Below are 21,762 nucleotides of genomic sequence, written 5' to 3' on the forward strand. Positions count from 1 at the left end.
CACAGAATCCGAACCCAGAAAATGTGACGCGCAACTTCAATTGTTACACGTTTCCCCTGCATGCGTACAGGGCCAACAATCCCGTCTTTCCCGAGAGCAGCACTCACCTCCCTCTGCCCTACTACGGAACTGTCACCGACTCCCTACGTCCCAGAAGCCGTACACACTACATATAACTCAACACGACGACTTCAACATATAATGTTAGTACATGTATCAACATCAATCAATAAATCCAAAAAGCCTATGTACAAGCAATTTATCAGATCAAGACAATAATCAAAACCATCATACTGCTACCAGGAAACTGCTGCGGATCGGAACTCCTAAATTCTCCCTACTTCCAAGGACAGAGTAATTTCACAGTTACACGCACATACACTCATCATACGCTGGTGGGGCCCATTACACCAACATTCATTCTATTACTCTATCCACACTGAACGTAAGAGAGAACTCCTCTATCAATCTGCATCTAATTTGAGGTCAATGCAACCAAATTGAATTGTCTCGAGTCATGATTTAAACAGTTAAAACACATTTGAGATCTCAATAAATGACAAAGAAATAACCACCCGACACTGAAATTCAAACAAGAATGATTTATCTAAATTAGTTCAAATGGAAAATTATTCAATTGCAAAATCATTATTCTCATAATTACCTATTCTGGCTAAATATTCTCTAAGTCAGATCAGGTCTCTCAGCAATGATATAAAGTCTCTCGTGTTGCCGTCGGTCAGCATCGATCCTCTTGAGCATAAGTTCAGGAAGAAGTGGCCACAGACCCGGTCTAGTCTAGAAATATTTATACTAAAAATTAACATACTAAAAGTTACAAACAAAGCTCTAAACGTCCGTTGAGCAGGAAAGGATGTTAGCTTGCAACATTTAGAAAAATCATCTTCGCTCTTGGATATCTCAAAAATAAAAACACGGAAAAAGGAAGCACAAACTAATTTTGCAACATCCATGGATGCTCTTCTCCGGAATTATAGTGAAGCCACCGCAATGTTATCAAGTGTTCATTGTGACAAGTATTCTCCCAAGGATATCTGGCGATGAGCCCAGAACTGCTGTCCATTCATAACTTTTTGGCTTCAGACAGAGGCCGAGGTCACATTTTCAACCATATTCAGTGAGGCCTCTCTTCATATTTCATCTACTCAAATGCAGGCTGTAGATGTCGGCCATTTTCACAATAGGCCAAAATGGGCAACTTAATTAAAAGGAGACATAAACAACGTTACCACATTGTATTGATTATACAGTGTTAATTCCCACTAATACCCTTATGTGTATGTATTTATCTAGCTACTTGCGACATAAATAAGCATTAAAGCATAATATTTCAAAGCGCAAACATATAACAAATGTCACATAGGCCACACTTATTTAATTAATTTGCTCACCAACTTAGTTCACTTATTAATTTAGCCATGCAATTGCATTCCCGCGTGTAATTCTTACATTAGTAAGGTGGATTAGTAAAAACACTCGACAAAATGTAATACTTAATTATTAATCATTAGTATTTTTAATAATGACATACGAAAATATAAACTGAAGTTTGAGTTTAAATAGAAAACCCTGCTCCAGCACTGCCTGACAGAGATTTAGCAAAATAAATAACAATACGCCTTTTCAGTACACAATAAAAAAATTAAAAAAACACACTTCCTTCGCCAAATAACAAAAGTGGCGCTGACATAGCATGGAAAACAAGGAACTGCACAAGAGGCAGAACAGGAGCTAACATATTACGTTCACAAGTCAAAGCCCTCCAGGTTAGGAAATAGACTTGTAACCACACTATCCCCCAGGGGGGGCTGGGGGAGGGAACTAGAGGTGCAGGGCACTTGGAGCAGGCCAGCCTCCAACATAAAATGATTAACACAAAATGGGGCCGCACCCAGAATAGTGACCTAGGTGCAAAAGGGTTAAATTGTGAGGTTGGGCATCTCACAAAAAGGGAAGGACTGGTCTCACACACCACCTGGTGTCATGCTTCATTATTAGTCAGTCCTTACCCTCTAGAAACTGTGTTTGGTAGAGGGTGGGCATACACCTGACGACAGGGATGCACTTCTTTTTTTTTTTTTTTTTTTTGAAACCGTTTATTACAATCTCAAATAGTTACAAGTATGGGCCTACAACCGTCTGGCCGGCCGCTAGAGTAGCAGTAGCATATGACATACATACAGAAAAATCTCTTGGCGGTGCAAAAAGGGTAAATCAGGAGATATCAGTAGTGCAGGCCACATAACTCCAAACCAACAATACGGTTTCCTTTTGTCAAAACACAACAACACAAAAACAACCACACCCGCAAGGCAACCCGCAATCCCAAGTGACAGCACGCGCTCCTTAAGTGGTGAACCCCAACCAATCACCAAACTCTGAAGAGGGGAATGAGAACAGATCAGGGACTGGGGAACCACGTGCCCATGGCTGGGGGAGGGGGTCGGCTAGGGGGACGGACGGGACACGCGCGAGCACCCCGTGCAAGCGTCGCAGATTAAGGGCCGTGTTACGATGGGGTATGAAGCCGGACTGGTCTTGGTGGACCAAGTCGCCCACCACGCCGACCAGCCGGTTGGCCAGCACCTTGGCGAGGATTTTGGGCTCCGCATTCAAGAGCGAGATAGGCCTATAGGATGTGACCCGCTCACGGGGTCTCCCCTCCTTGTGGATCACCACGATCGTGGCCAGACGCTGGTCCGGCGGAAGGGAACCCCGCGAGCAGGCCGCCAGGAACATCGCGCGCAGGTGGGGCGCCAGCACATCCGGTCGCAGCTTATACAGCTCGATAGGAATGCCATTGGGGCTCATGGCCTTGCCAGATGCGACCGAGCGGATAGCAAGGGCAATTTCGTCCGAGGTGGGAGGAGCGTCCAGCGAATCCCTGTCCTCCACCGAAAGGGAGGGCAGCGCGATGTCCCGAAGCAGGGCATGGGAATCCTCCTCCGAGCAGGGAGAAACCGGGGAATATACCTCGCGGAAATAATCCGCGAAGCAGGAGACAATGGCGTCCGGCTCGGTGACACATACACCATCCATCCTCTCGATCAACGGAACCACACGACTCGCTCTCTCCTTTTTATCCAACCACGCTATCAATTTACCAGCCTTATCACCCACATCATACAGTCGCCCCTGTTGCTCTCTACTGAGGCCCCTGGCCGCCTCCGTGACGAGGGCCCTATAGGCCGCCTGCTTGAGGTGTAAAACATGCAATGTGGCATCCGTCACCCCGCTCCCCAGGGCACCCTCTAGTTCAGTAATTTCGGCCTCCACCCGGGTTACCTCCTCCCGCTCGCGCCTCCGGGCATGGGAGATAAAGGAGAGGGCCTCCCCCCTAAGAACTACCTTAAAAGCCTCCCAAAGGGAGATGGCAGAAGGGACAGACCCCACATTCTCCTCAAAGTACCGCTGCAAGGAGTTGATCAATTCGGCTCGAATAGTGGGGAATTATTACTTTCGTTGACACAGTAGCACATCCCTCTACTCTGCCCTTCTAACATGCATCCATTAACTGTTTTCTCCCGGAATGTTCCTAAGAGCTTCACAATTAACTAAATGCCCATACATTCACGCACTTTCACACCAGAAAATGTAGTACATTTACACAGAATCCTGCCTTTCCCGAGAACAGCAAACCATCTGTCCTGCTACAGAATTATAACACACGTTAACTAGGCAGCGCTTACCTCTGCTTAGTCCTTCAAACAAGCTCAGAGAATACCTATTACTTCTCCAGCGGTAAGCTTTAACGGCAAACCTTACGGATCCCTGGGACTTAAGACCAGAGTTTCACAGATAACCTTCGCTTTCATATACACTTCTCTTATAAAAGAAATATCTCTAATGGTAACACACGACGATGTCACAGAATCCGAACCCAGAAAATGTGACGCGCAACTTCAATTGTTACACGTTTCCCCTGCATGCGTACAGGGCCAACAATCCCGTCTTTCCCGAGAGCAGCACTCACCTCCCTCTGCCCTACTACGGAACTGTCACCGACTCCCTACGTCCCAGAAGCCGTACACACTACATATAACTCAACACGACGACTTCAACATATAATGTTAGTACATGTATCAACATCAATCAATAAATCCAAAAAGCCTATGTACAAGCAATTTATCAGATCAAGACAATAATCAAAACCATCATACTGCTACCAGGAAACTGCTGCGGATCGGAACTCCTAAATTCTCCCTACTTCCAAGGACAGAGTAATTTCACAGTTACACGCACATACACTCATCATACGCTGGTGGGGCCCATTACACCAACATTCATTCTATTACTCTATCCACACTGAACGTAAGAGAGAACTCCTCTATCAATCTGCATCTAATTTGAGGTCAATGCAACCAAATTGAATTGTCTCGAGTCATGATTTAAACAGTTAAAACACATTTGAGATCTCAATAAATGACAAAGAAATAACCACCCGACACTGAAATTCAAACAAGAATGATTTATCTAAATTAGTTCAAATGGAAAATTATTCAATTGCAAAATTATTATTCTCATAATTACCTATTCTGGCTAAATATTCTCTAAGTCAGATCAGGTCTCTCAGCAATGATATAAAGTCTCTCGTGTTGCCGTCGGTCAGCATCGATCCTCTTGAGCATAAGTTCAGGAAGAAGTGGCCACAGACCCGGTCTAGTCTAGAAATATTTATACTAAAAATTAACATACTAAAAGTTACAAACAAAGCTCTAAACGTCCGTTGAGCAGGAAAGGATGTTAGCTTGCAACATTTAGAAAAATCATCTTCGCTCTTGGATATCTCAAAAATAAAAACACGGAAAAAGGAAGCACAAACTAATTTTGCAACATCCATGGATGCTCTTCTCCGGAATTATAGTGAAGCCACCGCAATGTTATCAAGTGTTCATTGTGACAAGTATTCTCCCAAGGATATCTGGCGATGAGCCCAGAACTGCTGTCCATTCATAACTTTTTGGCTTCAGACAGAGGCCGAGGTCACATTTTCAACCATATTCAGCGAGGCCTCTCTTCATATTTCATCTACTCAAATGCAGGCTGTAGATGTCGGCCATTTTCACAATAGGCCAAAATGGGCAACTTAATTAAAAGGAGACATAAACAACGTTACCACATTGTATTGATTATACAGTGTTAATTCCCACTAATACCCTTATGTGTATGTATTTATCTAGCTATTTGCGACATAAATAAGCATTAAAGCATAATATTTCAAAGCGCAAACATATAACAAATGTCACATAGGCCACACTTATTTAATTAATTTGCTCACCAACTTAGTTCACTTATTAATTTAGCCATGCAATTGCATTCCCGCGTGTAATTCTTACATTAGTAAGGTGGATTAGTAAAAACACTCGACAAAATGTAATACTTAATTATTAATCATTAGTATTTTTAATAATGACATACGAAAATATAAACTGAAGTTTGAGTTTAAATAGAAAACCCTGCTCCAGCACTGCCTGACAGAGATTTAGCAAAATAAATAACAATACGCCTTTTCAGTACACAATAAAAAAATTAAAAAAACACACTTCCTTCGCCAAATAACAAAAGTGGCGCTGACATAGCATGGAAAACAAGGAACTGCACAAGAGGCAGAACAGGAGCTAACATATTACGTTCACAAGTCAAAGCCCTCCAGGTTAGGAAATAGACTTGTAACCACACTATCCCCCAGGGGGGCCTGGGGGAGGGAACTAGAGGTGCAGGGCACTTGGAGCAGGCCAGCCTCCAACATAAAATGATTAACACAAAATGGGGCCGCACCCAGAATAGTGACCTAGGTGCAAAAGGGTTAAATTGTGAGGTTGGGCATCTCACAAAAAGGGAAGGACTGGTCTCACACACCACCTGGTGTCATGCTTCATTATTAGTCAGTCCTTACCCTCTAGAAACTGTGTTTGGTAGAGGGTGGGCATACACCTGACGACAGGGATGCACTTCTTTTTTTTTTTTTTTTTTTTTGAAACCGTTTATTACAATCTCAAATAGTTACAAGTATGGGCCTACAACCGTCTGGCCGGCCGCTAGAGTAGCAGTAGCATATGACATACATACAGAAAAATCTCTTGGCGGTGCAAAAAGGGTAAATCAGGAGATATCAGTAGTGCAGGCCACATAACTCCAAACCAACAATACGGTTTCCTTTTGTCAAAACACAACAACACAAAAACAACCACACCCGCAAGGCAACCCGCAATCCCAAGTGACAGCACGCGCTCCTTAAGTGGGGAACCCCAACCAATCACCAAACTCTGAAGAGGGGAATGAGAACAGATCAGGGACTGGGGAACCACGTGCCCATGGCTGGGGGAGGGGGTCGGCTAGGGGGACGGAGCTGGTGAAGCAGCCGGCAGCAGCGGCGGCTCGCAAATACCCCCGCGATAGGCGTTCCAGGGGCCCCAGATTTTCACCCACGCCCCAGGCTTACCCCTCGCAACATACACCACCTTTTCACGAAACATACACCAATCCATGTGTTCTTTCCAGGCCGACACCGCCGGAGGCCTCTGGGATCCCCACAATTGAGCAATGTCACGCTTAGCGATCATGTATCCCAGAGTCACCCACCGCGTCTGCGGAACCGAGTAGTCAGTTGGCTCCCACACATTCAGCAAGCATCTCCTCGCTTCAGGCAACAGCACAACACGCGTAACCACTCGCAGGACCTCATGCACACCACGCCAGAATCGCTCCACCTTTGGGCATTCCCACAGAATATGCAAGAAAGTTGCCAAAGCACCACAGCCACGCTTACACAGTCCATCCTCAGCTAGGCCCATACGTAGAAGCCTTGGCCCCGTCACATAGACCCGGTGGAGGATCTTAAGCTGGACGAAGCGAAGGCGAGCCGGGATGGCCACCTCCTTCGGAGAAGCCACCGCGGACATCCAGTCCTCGTCGTCCAACTCCAGCCCATCGGCAACCCAGGCCTCGCGGAGGCCAGTCAGCAGGCCCGATCGGTCGTTAATCAGTTTTTTGTATATAAGGGAGATCGTGCTGTCTGGGACATGGCCATCCAGCACTCTGTCCTCTAGGGGGGAAGACTCCGGAATGGACGCGACATCCGGGAAGACGGAGCCCAGCGCGTGGCGGACTTGTAAGTACCGGAAGTACTCACTGCCTTGCAACTGAAACTCCGTCTGCAGCATCTCGAAAGTTTTGAATCCCCCCCTCGTCCAGAGATCTCCCACTGTGCTGATGCCGATCGTGTCCCATTTCTCGAAGCCCTTCGAGGTCCACAAGGAGCCCAACCTCGCCGATGCATATAGCGGTGACGCCCGGGTCAAACGGTCCTTCCACCCCATAGCTGCGTTAGCCGCGTGCCATACACGCACCATGACATGCGTCGGTCCCGTCAGGCGAGTGTCCGGCGCGCCAGAGTAAAGCGCCCGATTGTAGTCGCCACCGGGCAGGAGCATCTTGTCCATTTCAAATGCCGGGTTCAGGGCGGGCCCGTAAAGGCCATGATTAATCGCAGCTAGCTGGGAGGCCCAGTAATACCGTTTAATATCCGGGAGGGCAACCCCCCCATCGTACCACGGGAGCGTCAATTTAGCCAAGGCGATACGTGGCCTCCCGTCCCAGAACAGGCGACGCTGCAAACTCTCCACCTCTCGGAAGTAGCGCGCCGGAACCAAATCCATAGTGTTCTGGAGAGCGTACAGAAAGCGCGGCAACGACATCATTTTAAACAAGGCCGCTCGGCCAAGCGGCGAAAGCGGCAGACGCCGCCAACGCACCACGTCCTCTTTCAAGCGCTGGAGGGGGGGCAGCAAATTCCGCTCGTAGCGGGCCTCCGGGTCCAGAGTAATATATATACCCAGGTACCGAAACCCCTGGGAGGCGATCTGGATCGGACAGTCCCGTGGTAGGACCGGAGCCTCCCCGGCAAGCACATATACACAGGATTTCGCCCAGTTGATGACGAGGCCTGAGTTGCGACCGAATGAGCGCAAAACATCAACTAGGACGATCAGTGATTTACGCGGGGAGGCGAGATATAGAAGGATATCATCAGCGTAGAGGGACACACGGTCCTCATGCTCGGGGGTCCAACGGAGACCACGGATGGAAGGGTGCCACCGCAGCCACTCCGCCAGGGGCTCCAGGGCCAGTGCAAACAGGAGAGGCGACAGGGGGCAGCCCTGTCGCGTACCCCGTCCCAGTGCGAATGGGGCCGAAACTCGTCCATTCACCACCACCTGCGCCAATGGGCCGGAATACAACAATTTGACCCAGCTGATGAAGCCCGGTCCGAAGCCAAACTTCGCCAGCATCGCCCAAATGTATGGCCACTCAAGCGTATCAAACGCCATGGTGGCATCCAAGGACGCCAAGACGGCCGGTTCCCGCACGAACGGGACACGCGCGAGCACCCCGTGCAAGCGTCGCAGATTAAGGGCCGTGTTACGATGGGGTATGAAGCCGGACTGGTCTTGGTGGACCAAGTCGCCCACCACGCCGACCAGCCGGTTGGCCAGCACCTTGGCGAGGATTTTGGGCTCCGCATTCAAGAGCGAGATAGGCCTATAGGATGTGACCCGCTCACGTGGTCTCCCCTCCTTGTGGATCACCACGATCGTGGCCAGACGCTGGTCCGGCGGAAGGGAACCCCGCGAGCAGGCCGCCAGGAACATCGCGCGCAGGTGGGGCGCCAGCACATCCGGTCGCAGCTTATACAGCTCGATAGGAATGCCATTGGGGCTCATGGCCTTGCCAGATGCGACCGAGCGGATAGCAAGGGCAATTTCGTCCGAGGTGGGAGGAGCGTCCAGCGAATCCCTGTCCTCCACCGAAAGGGAGGGCAGCGCGATGTCCCGAAGCAGGGCATGGGAATCCTCCTCCGAGCAGGGAGAAACCGGGGAATATACCTCGCGGAAATAATCCGCGAAGCAGGAGACAATGGCGTCCGGCTCGGTGACACATACACCATCCATCCTCTCGATCAACGGAACCACACGACTCGCTCTCTCCTTTTTATCCAACCACGCTATCAATTTACCAGCCTTATCACCCACATCATACAGTCGCCCCTGTTGCTCTCTACTGAGGCCCCTGGCCGCCTCCGTGACGAGGGCCCTATAGGCCGCCTGCTTGAGGTGTAAAACATGCAATGTGGCATCCGTCACCCCGCTCCCCAGGGCACCCTCTAGTTCAGTAATTTCGGCCTCCACCCGGGTTACCTCCTCCCGCTCGCGCCTCCGGGCATGGGAGATAAAGGAGAGGGCCTCCCCCCTAAGAACTACCTTAAAAGCCTCCCAAAGGGAGATGGCAGAAGGGACAGACCCCACATTCTCCTCAAAGTACCGCTGCAAGGAGTTGATCAATTCGGCTCGAATAGTGGGGTCGCGCAGGTACCAGGCATTAATTGGGGCCACCCTGCCCTCCCCCCTCGGGAAGACATCCAGATGCAGCAGTAGTGGGGAGTGATCTGAAATACCCCGCGCCAAATGGCGCACCTCTCCCACCCTCCCAGCATAGGCCGCAGGAACAAGGATATAATCAAGCCGCGAGAGGCTACCATGGGCACCCGAGTGGAAGGTGTATTGCAGCTGAGCGGGATGCTTTAGTCGCCAGCAATCTACCAATCCTAGTGTATCTAAGAGGCCGGACAGCCACGCCTGTGCCCGGGGGAGGTCCCTGGGGGGATGACGATCCATAGACCCTGAAGCCACCGCATTAAAGTCCCCCCAACTACCAGAAGCCCATCCGGGAGGTCAAGGAGGAGGCGCCCCAGGTCCGCAAACGTGGTAGATTGCAACCCCGGCGGAACGTACACTGATACAAAAACGACCACTCTGCCGTCCATTCTACCCACCAAGCAAGTGTAACGTCCCCTCTCATCATGGCGCACCTCATCAATCTCCAATGGGAGCGAGTTCTTAATCATGATGCCCACCCCCCGCGAGCCCGAGGTGAAGCCCGAATGGGCCACCAAGCGATAGCCTCTCCGATTCATGGCATTAAAGGAATTACCTATAAGGTGTGTCTCCTGCAGGAAGATCACATCTGGTGAAATTCGTTTCAGATACTGCAGGACCACACCACGCTTAATCCTATCCCCCAGTCCATTAACGTTCCATGATAACACAGTCAGGTCCCTACCCCCCATCATACATGAAAGCCATCAATCGTCACCCAAAGAGCATCTCAAAAACAACAATACAGTAAAGGGTTCGCCTTGCGGTGCAAACAAACAACACTCCACCCCCACCCACCCATCCCAACAGAACTCCCCCCTCCCTGCACCCCTGCATGAGCCCAGACAGCCCCCCCAAAGTGCAGTGTGCCTGTCGCCCCATAGATGAAAAACTAACTAGTCCCCCAGAGGAGGAGGGAAAGCCCCCAACGGACCCCGTACGACCTCCATAGGAGGGGAACATACACGATCAGTGAATGGTAACCAAAATGTTGTCCAGAGCAAGGCCTACTATTCACCCCTCAGTTCTGATCCGGTGCGCCCTCCCCGCCAACCGCACCCCCCCCACCCCCCCGGCCCCGATCCCCAGGCAGAGTATCCAACCAGTCCCCAGCCGCCTCGGGACGGTCAAAAAAATGCGTGCGACCATCCACCTCCACCCTCAGCTTAGCTGGAAAAAGCATTGAGTACTTAAGGTTCATGTCCCGTAGGCGACGTTTAACTCCGAGAAAACTCAGCCTCTGCTTTTGGACCGTCGGAGTAAAGTCAGGGTAGAAATTCACGTCCATATTATCAAGCTTGACCGGTCCCTGTAGCCTGGAAGTCTGCAAGATAGCGTCTCTGTCCCGAAAGTTAAAAATCCGGGCAATGAGAGGCCGCGGCGGAGCTCCGACCTTAGGTCTTCCTCCGGGGACCCTGTGAGCACGTTCCACCGCAAAAAGTTTACTCAGCCCCCGGGGCTGGAGATGGGTGAGGATCAGGTCTTCCACAAACAAATCTGCCGCCTCCTCCTCCCGTCCCTCCGGCACCCCGTCAATACGAACGTTGTTCCTCCGGGCCCAACCCTCGGCGTCCTCCAATCGACGGTCCATCATGGCGCTCGCCTGGCCAAGCCGGTGCACCTCCTTTTGAAGGGCCGCCACGTCTGTAGTGAGACTTAAGGTGGTGTGGGCCAGGGAATCGACCCGGTCATTTGTTTTAGACAAGTCGGCCCTCACTAGGCCCACCTCCACCAGGGCCGAGTCTATCTTCTGCGCCAGAGTATCAAAGCGCTGGTCCACCGAGGCCTTCATTTCGGCAATGGCGCCCATGACGTCCCGGAGGGTCAGATCCGCGGGCTGAGCAGACGCCTCAGCCGGGCCCGCGGGGGATGTACGCTGTGCCTCTGGGGATCCCTTCTGGAGGGTGTAGCGGTCCATACTGTTTGACTGATGTGCCGGGCCGCGGCGGGTCGATTTCACCTTGGCCCGGTCGCCATCTTGCTTTGTGGACATGTCGCACTCCCAAAGTCGTGCCAATCTCCTCGAAAGGGCCGATAAACCAGTTCACGGGTTCCGGGGGGGGGTTGACCACTGCACCGCAGGACAACTCACAGCCGGCGGGTCAGCCGGGCACAGGGGCAAGGCCACACCACCGCACCCCGCTCCGCAACCCTACCTCGCTTGAGGGCAAGGAGGGCGCAAAAGCGAAAGTGAAAGCGCGGGGTACGCGAGTCGCCCAGCCCTGCCCGCCGTTGTTGTTCGCTTTGTCCCCGGATCGCCCCACAACTCCAATCCGGGGGGCCGGCGCGGAGAGGGCCGCAATCTTCGATCGGTGCTCCCACCAGTGTCCGGGGTCCGATTCGAAAACGGAAAACGGGTGCCGCCTCAGCTCGGGTACACAGACACAGTCCCCTCGTCAAAGACAGGATATAATCAGGATTAATTCAGGAGGTCGCGGAGGTCCTCGGGAGCTTCGCACCTACGCGGCCATCTTGGTTGCGCGCTAGGCTCCTCCTCCAGGGATGCACTTCTAAACTAAGTGGGGGCCCGTGAAGAGTGAGTGAGATTTAAAAAACATTATAGTTACCAAATTAATTTTTAATGTGGCAGGCAGCTATGTGGTATTAAAAACAAATAAACAGTGCTATGGGGAGATTACTGTCCCCTCACCGTTGTGGGTGCGGTCGACATGTTTCTGCCTTTTGGCCCAGTTGGGTCGATGGTATTCATCGGGATCTAAAGAAAAGAGGGTGCTCGATTCTTATCAACTTTGTGGTGATAAGGTGCCACTTGGTGGGGTGACCAGTGTCCACTCCACTGTAGAGGGACTCACTTTTAAGCCTGTAAAACAACAAGAATACAAAAGAACAATGAGCAGAACTTGGGTTACTTTGTGAAAATTCATTCAACCACATGCATATTTATTAATAGTGAGTGGCTATATTGGTGACATGTGACACTCATCTGTGCACAATGGAGTTTAAAACATAGCACATGAGAGAATATCTCACTGTCTTACCCTAGGACAAGAACCTAAATGTCCCATGGGAGGAGGGCAGAAGGAAGACCCCTGTAGTCAAACTCTAGAGGGTTAATAAGCATAGAACAAGAAGTAACAAACAGTTAAAACTCCATTACCGATAGTTACATTTTTCTTCTTCTAAGTAGCCTGAAAGTACTCCCTTTCAAAGCATGCATATTCATTTCAAGCATGCCCCCACTCATCCTCTTACTGCTTCAAGGTGTGTCTCCTGTAAGTGCACCTAGATGTGTGCTCCTCTCCTCCCTGACGATAACTGGATGTGGGTGAGAGCGTGGTTTACATAGTGCTCCTAATTGGACTTCACAATTCCCTTACCTTCTCTGACTCGCCCCCAGCCATCGCTGCTTTTGGTTTTTTTTTGCCACACTCTGGTGCTGATTCAAAACCGCCTCATCTGGGTGGCCAAAAAGAAAATAAATACCCCCAACACACCCTCAGAGAGGGGTACCAGTGTCCCAAAAGCAGACCTTGTCTGCTCCTCGCTGGACCCTGTGTCTGCTCAGGGTTGAAGGAGGGGGTGTGATGCTGGGAGGGGGGCAGCTCACCCGAACTTAAGGCTGGAGGAAGAATTGGCTCTTCGCATTAGAATAATATATACTACAGTTTTGACATAGGACTGAGGTCTCTATCGAGTACATTAAACTTAATTACTTGTGTGTGCCAGCTAACTCAGAGGTCACTAGAAACTTCTCGAATAAACAAGAAGGAATTAGTTTCTGAAAACCTCATAAACATGACAACTTTGTTTCCTTTAGAATCGGAACAATTTGAGAATCATGGAAACAATAGATAACAGTTTCACTCAGTCAATCGTGCATGCTTCGTTTCTACAGAGATACACAGAAATAGATAGACGGGCGTTTCAATAAATTCTCATGCAAGAGTTATGAACTGCTACAATCGTGAGACAGGATGCGAAGTACAATACGTACAGGTTTAGCAGTAAGATAAAATAATACTGTAATAGCATGGTTTGTAGCTATGAAATATATTCATAAAATACATACATAAAAAACACAGGCTAAAATGTGAATACTCATCTGATGCTTCTAAATAGTTCTACCCCAGTGTACCTAACCTAAGTGTAGTACGAGGTAAGAAGTCGGTGCTGTTTTCTAAAGTATAGCTTAGCTATAGTTTTAGTTTTGCCAAGAGTTGCCAAAAGTTTCTCTAAGTTCTAGTCTGCTCCATACCTTAGAATGTGTGAGGTTGGAATCTCTTTCCAGGACTCGATATCTAACACCCCGCAAGGAGAGTCAGAAACACTGGAGCTGGATTCTCTGCAATGAGGATGACAGCGTCTGGTCAGTGCATCAGGTGGGAAATCGATCTCCTTCCGAACTTGCGGTGGCGAACCGCAAGTAGGCAGTTGAACTGGACCATACCGGAACCGTGGTTTGCCAGGGTAAGTGCAGGTATATTTATACCTTGAAGGTGTTTAGGAATGCCTGTATTGACGTAAAAGTCGGGCATCGGAATGTCATGAATGAACCCCTAAGGAATAGATGTTCATGCATAATAAATTAGTTCTTGGTGAAATCAATATCTAAGCAAGGGAAATTCCTAAAGGCTTAAGAGTCTGGTTTTCCAAGAACTCGTTGTGACGTGGATTGACGGATGTAGGAGACCATGCCGGTATTTGGTTAGCATGGACAATGCCTAAATAAGGGCTGGATTTTCTATGCCTAAATAAGGGCAATATGAATTGTACCTATATAAGAGCATTAATCGGGAAACCTATATACGGAATCTAAATCTGCACATAACAGAGGGACTAACTAGACAATTAAGGAATCAGATGCCAGCAGTTACGAAGGACAAAGACACAGGCCATTGACAAATGTTGGGCGGAGCTTCTCTGTACAGTACCTACAACAGATCGCCAGAGCAGCACTTGCGTGCTGGCTAAACCTCGACCTAACGAGCCAAGTAAAAAATCTAATTCGTCATGATTTTCAAGGGAACTGCTATTTCTTTGATCTCAAGTACGCAAATGCAACATTACGATAAAAACAGATTAGAGATTAGTTCAATAAATATTAAAATGTCATTACTCAAAGACCAAAAGATGAGAACCTCGTTTTGTTGTACTAGTTATGCAGTTCTGTGTTTGGTGTTGAGCATGCGCATTGCATGAACAATGAATTTGACAAATTTACAATTCCATTGATGTATTTTCACCAATCGAGCATAACATCAGCCCTTGTAGACAAGTTCTTCTTGCATTTAAATCAAGAAAGTCTGGCCATGTATCAGTCAATAGGGGACAAGTACAGAGCATGTGCAACTCGTCTCAGTCATATAACCACTGAGTCGACAGTTCGGGGTGGGTCATGTAGTTTCCATTTTGGTGATAAACCCTGAGTTGGAAAGAGTTCCAATTTGTATGAAATCAAGGTTCAATTTGAATGTAAGGAGTTTTTTGAGTTCATATATTTTTGTTGGGTTAAGCTATTTAACGACCCAATTACTGACCAACCTTTTTCGCCAGCAAGTCTTTGTCTTGGGAAAGTGAAAATAATTTGACAGATTTGTTCAAATTTTTTTAAATGTGACATTAGGCATCTTAGCCTCCCAGCTCTTACCAAGTTGCAAAATTAACAAGGTTGTGTTAAGATAATTTCCTCAATAACTGCCAGGATTGGTACAGTGTATTTCCATTGCTTTTTAATTTGATTTCCTGATCGTGTACCACACTTGCATTTTACAAAAAGCAAACTCACTGTCGAGCTAATGAAGGTCTGCCATTTAGCAATAAACGAAGGAGAAAACTACTGATATTTACCTGTTATAGTTATCTCAAGTAACTGTAACTCGAGGCATAAAGTAACTATAATTCGGGCCAGCCCATGCACAGTCTTGTCATCAGTGATATCATTTCAGATGTTACTGTCATGACATCAATGATTTCCTAGAACATGTCAAGTGTGATGTGATATGGGAGTAATTTGCAGTGCATAGCAAGAAAAATATATCTACATTAGGACTAAAGTTACAGATACCTGAGATAACAATCACAGGTGAATTTCAGTGTTATCTTTTTTAAAATAGTACTTTTTACCTGACATCTTTATGAAACTATAACGTTCACTTAACTTTTGTTTTTTTCAGTGAAGTCTAAAGAATTTGATTTTCATGAAGTAATATTGTATTACCATCTATAACGCCAACCCCACGTACAGTTGGGCGCCTGGCCAAAGAATGTGCATGGTGTGGGTTTGGCCACAAGACTTGCAATGAACCCCGCACAGACAGCCAACCCCAACCTACACATGGCCTGCAGCCAGTCCGGATAGCACACAAATCTTGTCCTGTATGGACCCTGAAAGTGGACTCGTAATGTTATGGGGGCCACACGACATGGTAACTATCATGTCAGCAATGTGGGCCAGCAGCGCCAAACGGGATTGAGGACGTGTCCACTGGCAGGGTCCATACAGGACAAGATTTGTGTGCTATCTGGACCACATTTCCCACAATGCACAGTCTCATTCGACCTTCCCATTGGTGGGTGTGCACTATGAAAATGGCGAAGTGGGTTCAGCGTTTGCACACACCGTCTCCATTCAAGCCTCTGAAGAGAAGTATATGGAGCTTTGAAAAGCGTCAGGCAATTCCATTACGGAGCGTCTTCTACAAGCGGATCCTCATCCCTGCCTATCATAAATAAAGCTGCTGATAGAGTGCTACTCACCAGGTGGACAACCTTTGGAGCAGAATATATATTCACTGAAATAAACACAGGTTAAAGGGACGTTATAGCTAGTTGGACATTTAACTCGTACAAAACCAGAGAAATGTGTCCGTTATAGTTAGTTGAGCTAACAATAACTTGTGCCTCCGCAATGCACTGCTGGTGACATCACATATTACACCAATCATGAAATGGCCAGTGACATCACTTATGACATCTCAAATGACATCACTGATGACATCATCCAGTGACTGAGGGTTTCTAAAAAGTTTAAATATGTTTTATATATATATGCATGCCAAGGTGTATTGAAGAATGAGTGGGTGTGTGAGTGTCTGAATGGATGATTTAATAGGTGCATGACTGACTGTATATGTGAGTGATTAAATGTGTTTTACTAATACATGGGTGACTGGCTAACATGTATGAATATCTGTATCAATCTGTCAGTTGGTGTGAATGTGGCTGCTTGGGTAGCTACATGAGTGTCTAAATGGGTTGTTTGAGTACCTGAATGGGTGCCTGAGTGTCTGTGTGGGTGGGAGGGATATGTGTGACTCCCTGCATGAATGTGTGAGTGGGTGATTCATTAGGTGTATGGGTTCAAGAGTAAGACTGTGAGGGGCTGAATGGGTGGATGAGTGTGTGTATGGCTGTGTTGGTGTTAGAAATGGGGGTCTCTAGTTGGCAATGGCTGGCCACTCTCCAAGTAGGGACCCTTCTTCCTAAGTCAGAGTAAGCAGCCTACACCCTTTGACAACCCCTGCTCAACCCTGTGGTAACGTAGCACGAGCAGCTAGGCTTATCTCAGAGGCAGTGTGTGAAGCATTTATGACCATACACAGTAATATAATGAGGAACACTACAAATGGACACCACTCAGGTAGTTATGAAAAATAGGTATTTTTATATAGACTTAATCACAAGAACAATAACAGTAAAAAATCCACAATACTAGGTCGTGCCAACGTTTCATCTCCTCCTGGCTGGCTTCCAGATTTGCCTCAGCAATGTTTCTGAAACGCCGAGTTTGGTTCCTGAAGGCCAGGATGTAGCTAAACACATCCTGGGGAGGTTTCCTGGGAGATTGCTCCCAGCCTTCCTTGACCAAACTCAGAGGCCCTCTTACCGGATGGCCATAGAGCAGTTCAAAGGGGCTGAACCCTAAGGACTTCTGTGGCACTTCACGGTATGCAAACAACAGGCATGGCAAGAGGACGTCCCACTTACGCCTCAGGGGCTCTTCTAGGCCCATGATCATGCCCTTCAAGGTCCGGTTGAATCTCTCAACCAGACCGTTACCCTGGGGGTGGTAAGGAGTGGTGAACTTGTAAGTCACCCCACACTCCTTCCACAGAGACTTCATATACTGGGAGATGAAGTTGGTCCCCCTGTCGCTCACCACCTCTCTGAGGAACCCCACACGGGAGAAGATCCCCATCAGTGCACGTCCCACCACGAGGGCCGTCACTGTCCTGAGTGGGATGGCTTCAGGGTACCGGGTGGCATGGTCCAGCAAGACCAGGATGTACCTGTTGCCCATGGCTGTCTTGGGGTCCAGAGGCCCCACAATGTCAATGCCCACTCGCTCGAAAGGGGTGCTAACAACTGGGAAGGGTTGGAGTGGGGCTTTGTTCTTCCCCCCACTCTTCCCACTTGCCTGGCAATTCTCACAGGTCCTACAATACGTATCTGAACTCTTGCGCATCTGGGGCCAATAAAAGTGGGTGACCAGCCTTTCAAAGGTCTTGGTCTGCCCCAGATGTCCTGCCAATGGAATGTCATGAGCCAACCCCAGTAGGAAGGTTCTGAAGCACTCGGGTACCACCAGCACATGGGCTGACCCCGGCTCAGCAACCTCAGGCTCGCTATACAGGAGATTGTTCTCCCAATAAATCAGATGTGAACCGAACATATCACCTGCTGCCTGGGCTGCAGCCTGTTGCCGCATACCCTCAAGAGAGGGGCAAGTTCTCTGCTGTTCACAAAACTCCTCCCTGGTGGGCCCCCCTTCCTGCTGCCACTGGGTCAGCTCAGGCAGGTCCCCCAGGTCGGTACTCTGCTCCCCGGTAGGCTCCAGGGCATCCCCCTCAGGTTCTGCTCCCTCCTGGGCCGTGGGAACCAAGGGGGCCGGTTTCCCGCATCCCCTGCCCCCTCCCTCTAAGGCAGGGACCTGGGCCATATTCTCAGGCTCCAGGTCTTTTTCAACACTCTCTTTGGCTGCCATGGACCGAGTGGTAGCACATGCCCACTCAGGCAGTGCCAACATTTGCAAGTGAGCTCTCCTCTCCACTGTAGCCCACGGTGAGTTCTCTAAATCATTGCCCAACAGACAGTCCACAGGCATGGTGGGCCTCACAGCCACCTGAAGAGTTCCTGAGACCACCCCCCACTCAAAGGGAACCTGAGCCACCTCACATTGGCTCTCTGTGTTGTCTGCAGACACTACTGGGTAGAATGCATGGGGCACAACCTGCTCTTTGGACACCAACCGGGAGCTGACAGCAGTTACACTGGCTCCGGTGTCCCTCAGAGCCTCCACTCTATGGCCATTGATGGTTACCCACTGCCTGTATTTTTTAGTGTTATCAGGCAGTGCAGGCTTAGGAACCATTTCAAAGTCTCCTAGTGAGACAAGGGTCAATTCTACGGGATCCCACCCACCTTGGGCACCCATCTCCTCTTCCCCCAGGGCTACACTAGCAAGCTGGCGGGGTGGTGCAGGAGTATCCCTTTGGGGACACTGGGGATCAAAGTACCTGTGGCACACCTGGCCACACTTAAAACAAGTAGGGGGCCCCCTTGGAACAGGCCTACCTGTTGGGGGCATTGGCTTCTTATCTTGGGGAGGCTGGGACACCACTGCCTGGTTCCCTTGGGAATTATCTTGGGGCCCTCGGTGGAACTCCCTTGGTTTACCCCTGTCCCCCCCACCTCTCTGCTGGGGACCCTGCCCACCTTTGGCGAAGTCTCCCACTGGACCCTTGCGAACCCGGGTGCTCACCCAGCGGTCCGCCTCCTCAGCAAGCTTCCTAGGGTTAGTCAGCTTGCAATCTATCAGATGCTGGCGTAGCTCAGGAAAACAGTTACTAGAAAAATGCTCCCATGCAATCAAGTCATACAGTTGCTCAAAAGTTTCTACTTTGCTGCCTTTTACCCAGCGCTCCATTGCTCTGCCAAAAAAAGACACATATTCAACCCACGTGGTACCCTCTATCTTCTTGCAGATTCTAAATCTCTGCCTGTACATTTCAGGGGTCAAACCATAGCGGGTAATCAAAGCTTCCTTCATGTGGGCATAAATCATCCTACTTTCTGGGGGTAGGTCCAACAAGGTATCCCTCCCCTCACTCACAAAGCGTCCCCACAACCCCGCTCCCCAATCCTTCTAAGGGACCCGGTGGGACACCATGGCTAATTCATAAGCGGCAAACCATTGCCCAATATCCACACTTTTATGAAAATCCTTAATAACCTCTTTAGGTATATACACTCTACTCTCAGTATGCACTACTGGTATGCTGCCACCGGAGGGGGAGATCTCAATACTCTTGGCCTTAATCTCCAACTCCCTCAAAACTCTCTCATGTTCAAATTTCATCTTCATTATCTCAACTTCCAACTTCTTATTCTCTAGGTCTCTCTGACCATCCAATTTAAGCTTAGCCATCTCCATATTATGCCGTCTATCTCTCTCCCTGTCCTCCATCTCTTCTGGAGTCAGGCCCCTTGAGGATACACTAGTGCCCGGGCTGGAAACTGCTTTATCCCCTACCAAATCTACGATTTCTTCCTGCTGCTCTCCTGCATTCTCTCCCCCCTCCACAGGCCCTTCCTCATTCCTAGGGGCATCCCTGGCTTCTAGCCAGGCCTTCAACGCCTTGTAATACTCTTCCCTTCTAGTGAGACCTGTGATAAGGACTGTGAAGCGTTTGCAAAAAAAATTGAGCTGCTTGGCATTGTAGGTGTCTAATTTCTCTTCTTCCCAGGAGAGATCCTCAGAGGCATTGGATCTGGGCTTGCCCATTGTGGCAATAACTGGCAATAACGATCAAAAATAGAATCACAAAATCTCAACAACGTACGTGGTTATGTTATGGTCTGCACTCACTAGTAGTGTACACTATAATTACTGTATGCAATCATAAATGCAAGTCCAGATCCTCACCGCTGACCACCAATGTTAGAAATGGGGGTCTCTAGTTGGCAATGGCTGGCCACAGTCCAAGTAGGGACCCTTCTTCCTAAGTCAGAGTAAGCAGCCTACACCCTTTGACAACCCCTTCTCAACCCTGTGGTAACGTAGCACGAGCAGCTAGGCTTATCTCAGAGGCAGTGTGTGAAGCATTTATGACCATACACAGTAAAATAATGAGGAACACTACAAATGGACACCACTCAGGTAGTTATGAAAAATAGGTATTTTTATATAGACTTAATCACAAGACCAATAACAGTAAAAAATCCACAATACTATAAAAATATAATTACTTTAGAAATGCGGCAAGGAAAAATAGTTCAGGAGGCACAAAATGAGGTCTAGTTCAAGGCAGGGGTCTCTGCGACCCTTTTACTCACAAAGTATCTGGTTCCTGGAGCAAAGCAACAAAAATGTCGCTAAGGAGTTGTAGCGAGAAATTTCCTCACGTTAGCCAGCGATGCGTTGAATCCTTACCGCAAGGGAGGATGATGCGCTGGGTTGCGGGCAGGACAAAGCGACAAGCTTCCTCACGCTAAGCCGGTGATGCGATAAAATCCTTGCCGCGAAGGGAGGATGATGCACCGAGCCTGTTGCGTGTGCGATTCTGCTGCGTTGAAGAAAATGGCGCTCCGCGAGGGAGCGACGATCTGGATACGATGCGAGGAAAATGGCGAACGCTCGGCGTCCGCGCTGCGATGAGCTTGATGCGATGATTTGGGGTTAGCGAGAGCTTTGGGGCCCGCTAACAAACAATGCGACAATCCTCGGATAGCGGGCGTTTTCAGGCCCGCAGACAGGTGCTGCGACGATCTTCGGATAGCGGGTGTTTTCAGGCCCGCAGACAGGTGCTGCAACGATCTTCGGGGTTAGCGAGCTCTCGGCGACAGCGGAGCGGCGATTTTCCTCACGCTCACCAGCTGCAGCGGCTCGCTAACGGGGGTTAGCGTTGATTTTCAGCGCTCTTTTCTCAACAGTAAACTAGAGGCCCTGGAACTCACAGGAGCCTCACCTGCCGATAGAAATCCTCGCTGGGAGGAAACAGGAGGCTGATGGTGGAGTCTGATGTGCCTGAGACTCCAGCAGGAGGCTAGCTCTCTTCTAGCCCTTGTGTAATTGCTGTAGCTAAAATAAAAGTTCAATCCACGTTTCTTTCCTCTTCTCTTGAGTCCAGTAGTAACCACTGCAGGCCAGTCCCAGAAACAGCACACAAGCACAAGGACAGTCCTTCTCCTGCAGATTCCTGTAGTCACACGGACAGAGGTTCTTCTTCTTGTTGTCCAGGAGGAATACAATTTGAAGGGGTTTGTGCACAAATATTTATACCCCCAAAGTCTTTGTTCTTAGGGGTCCCAAGTCTCTGAACCCAGCCAGAACCAGTTCTGACCAGCC

General features: G+C 49.0%; 1 protein-coding gene across 1 annotated transcript in view; it reads right to left on the bottom strand.

Moving 5' to 3' along the window:
• Nucleotides 1-700: 700 nt before the first annotated feature.
• Nucleotides 701-21,762, bottom strand: part of LOC146811168 (uncharacterized) — a 55,112-nt gene continuing 34,050 nt past the window's right edge. The window contains exons 3-5 of the mRNA XM_085614495.1: nt 12,106-12,276; nt 4,552-5,106; nt 701-1,219 (exon numbers count right to left, since the gene is read on the bottom strand). Coding sequence (XP_085470621.1) covers nt 12,162-12,276 — 115 coding nt within the window. The 3' untranslated portion in view covers nt 701-1,219; nt 4,552-5,106; nt 12,106-12,161. The remainder of the gene's footprint in view (nt 1,220-4,551; nt 5,107-12,105; nt 12,277-21,762) is intronic.

This window comes from Triturus cristatus, chromosome 7 (assembly GCF_964204655.1).
Source record: "Triturus cristatus chromosome 7, aTriCri1.1, whole genome shotgun sequence".
Taxonomy (NCBI): domain Eukaryota; kingdom Metazoa; phylum Chordata; class Amphibia; order Caudata; family Salamandridae; genus Triturus; species Triturus cristatus.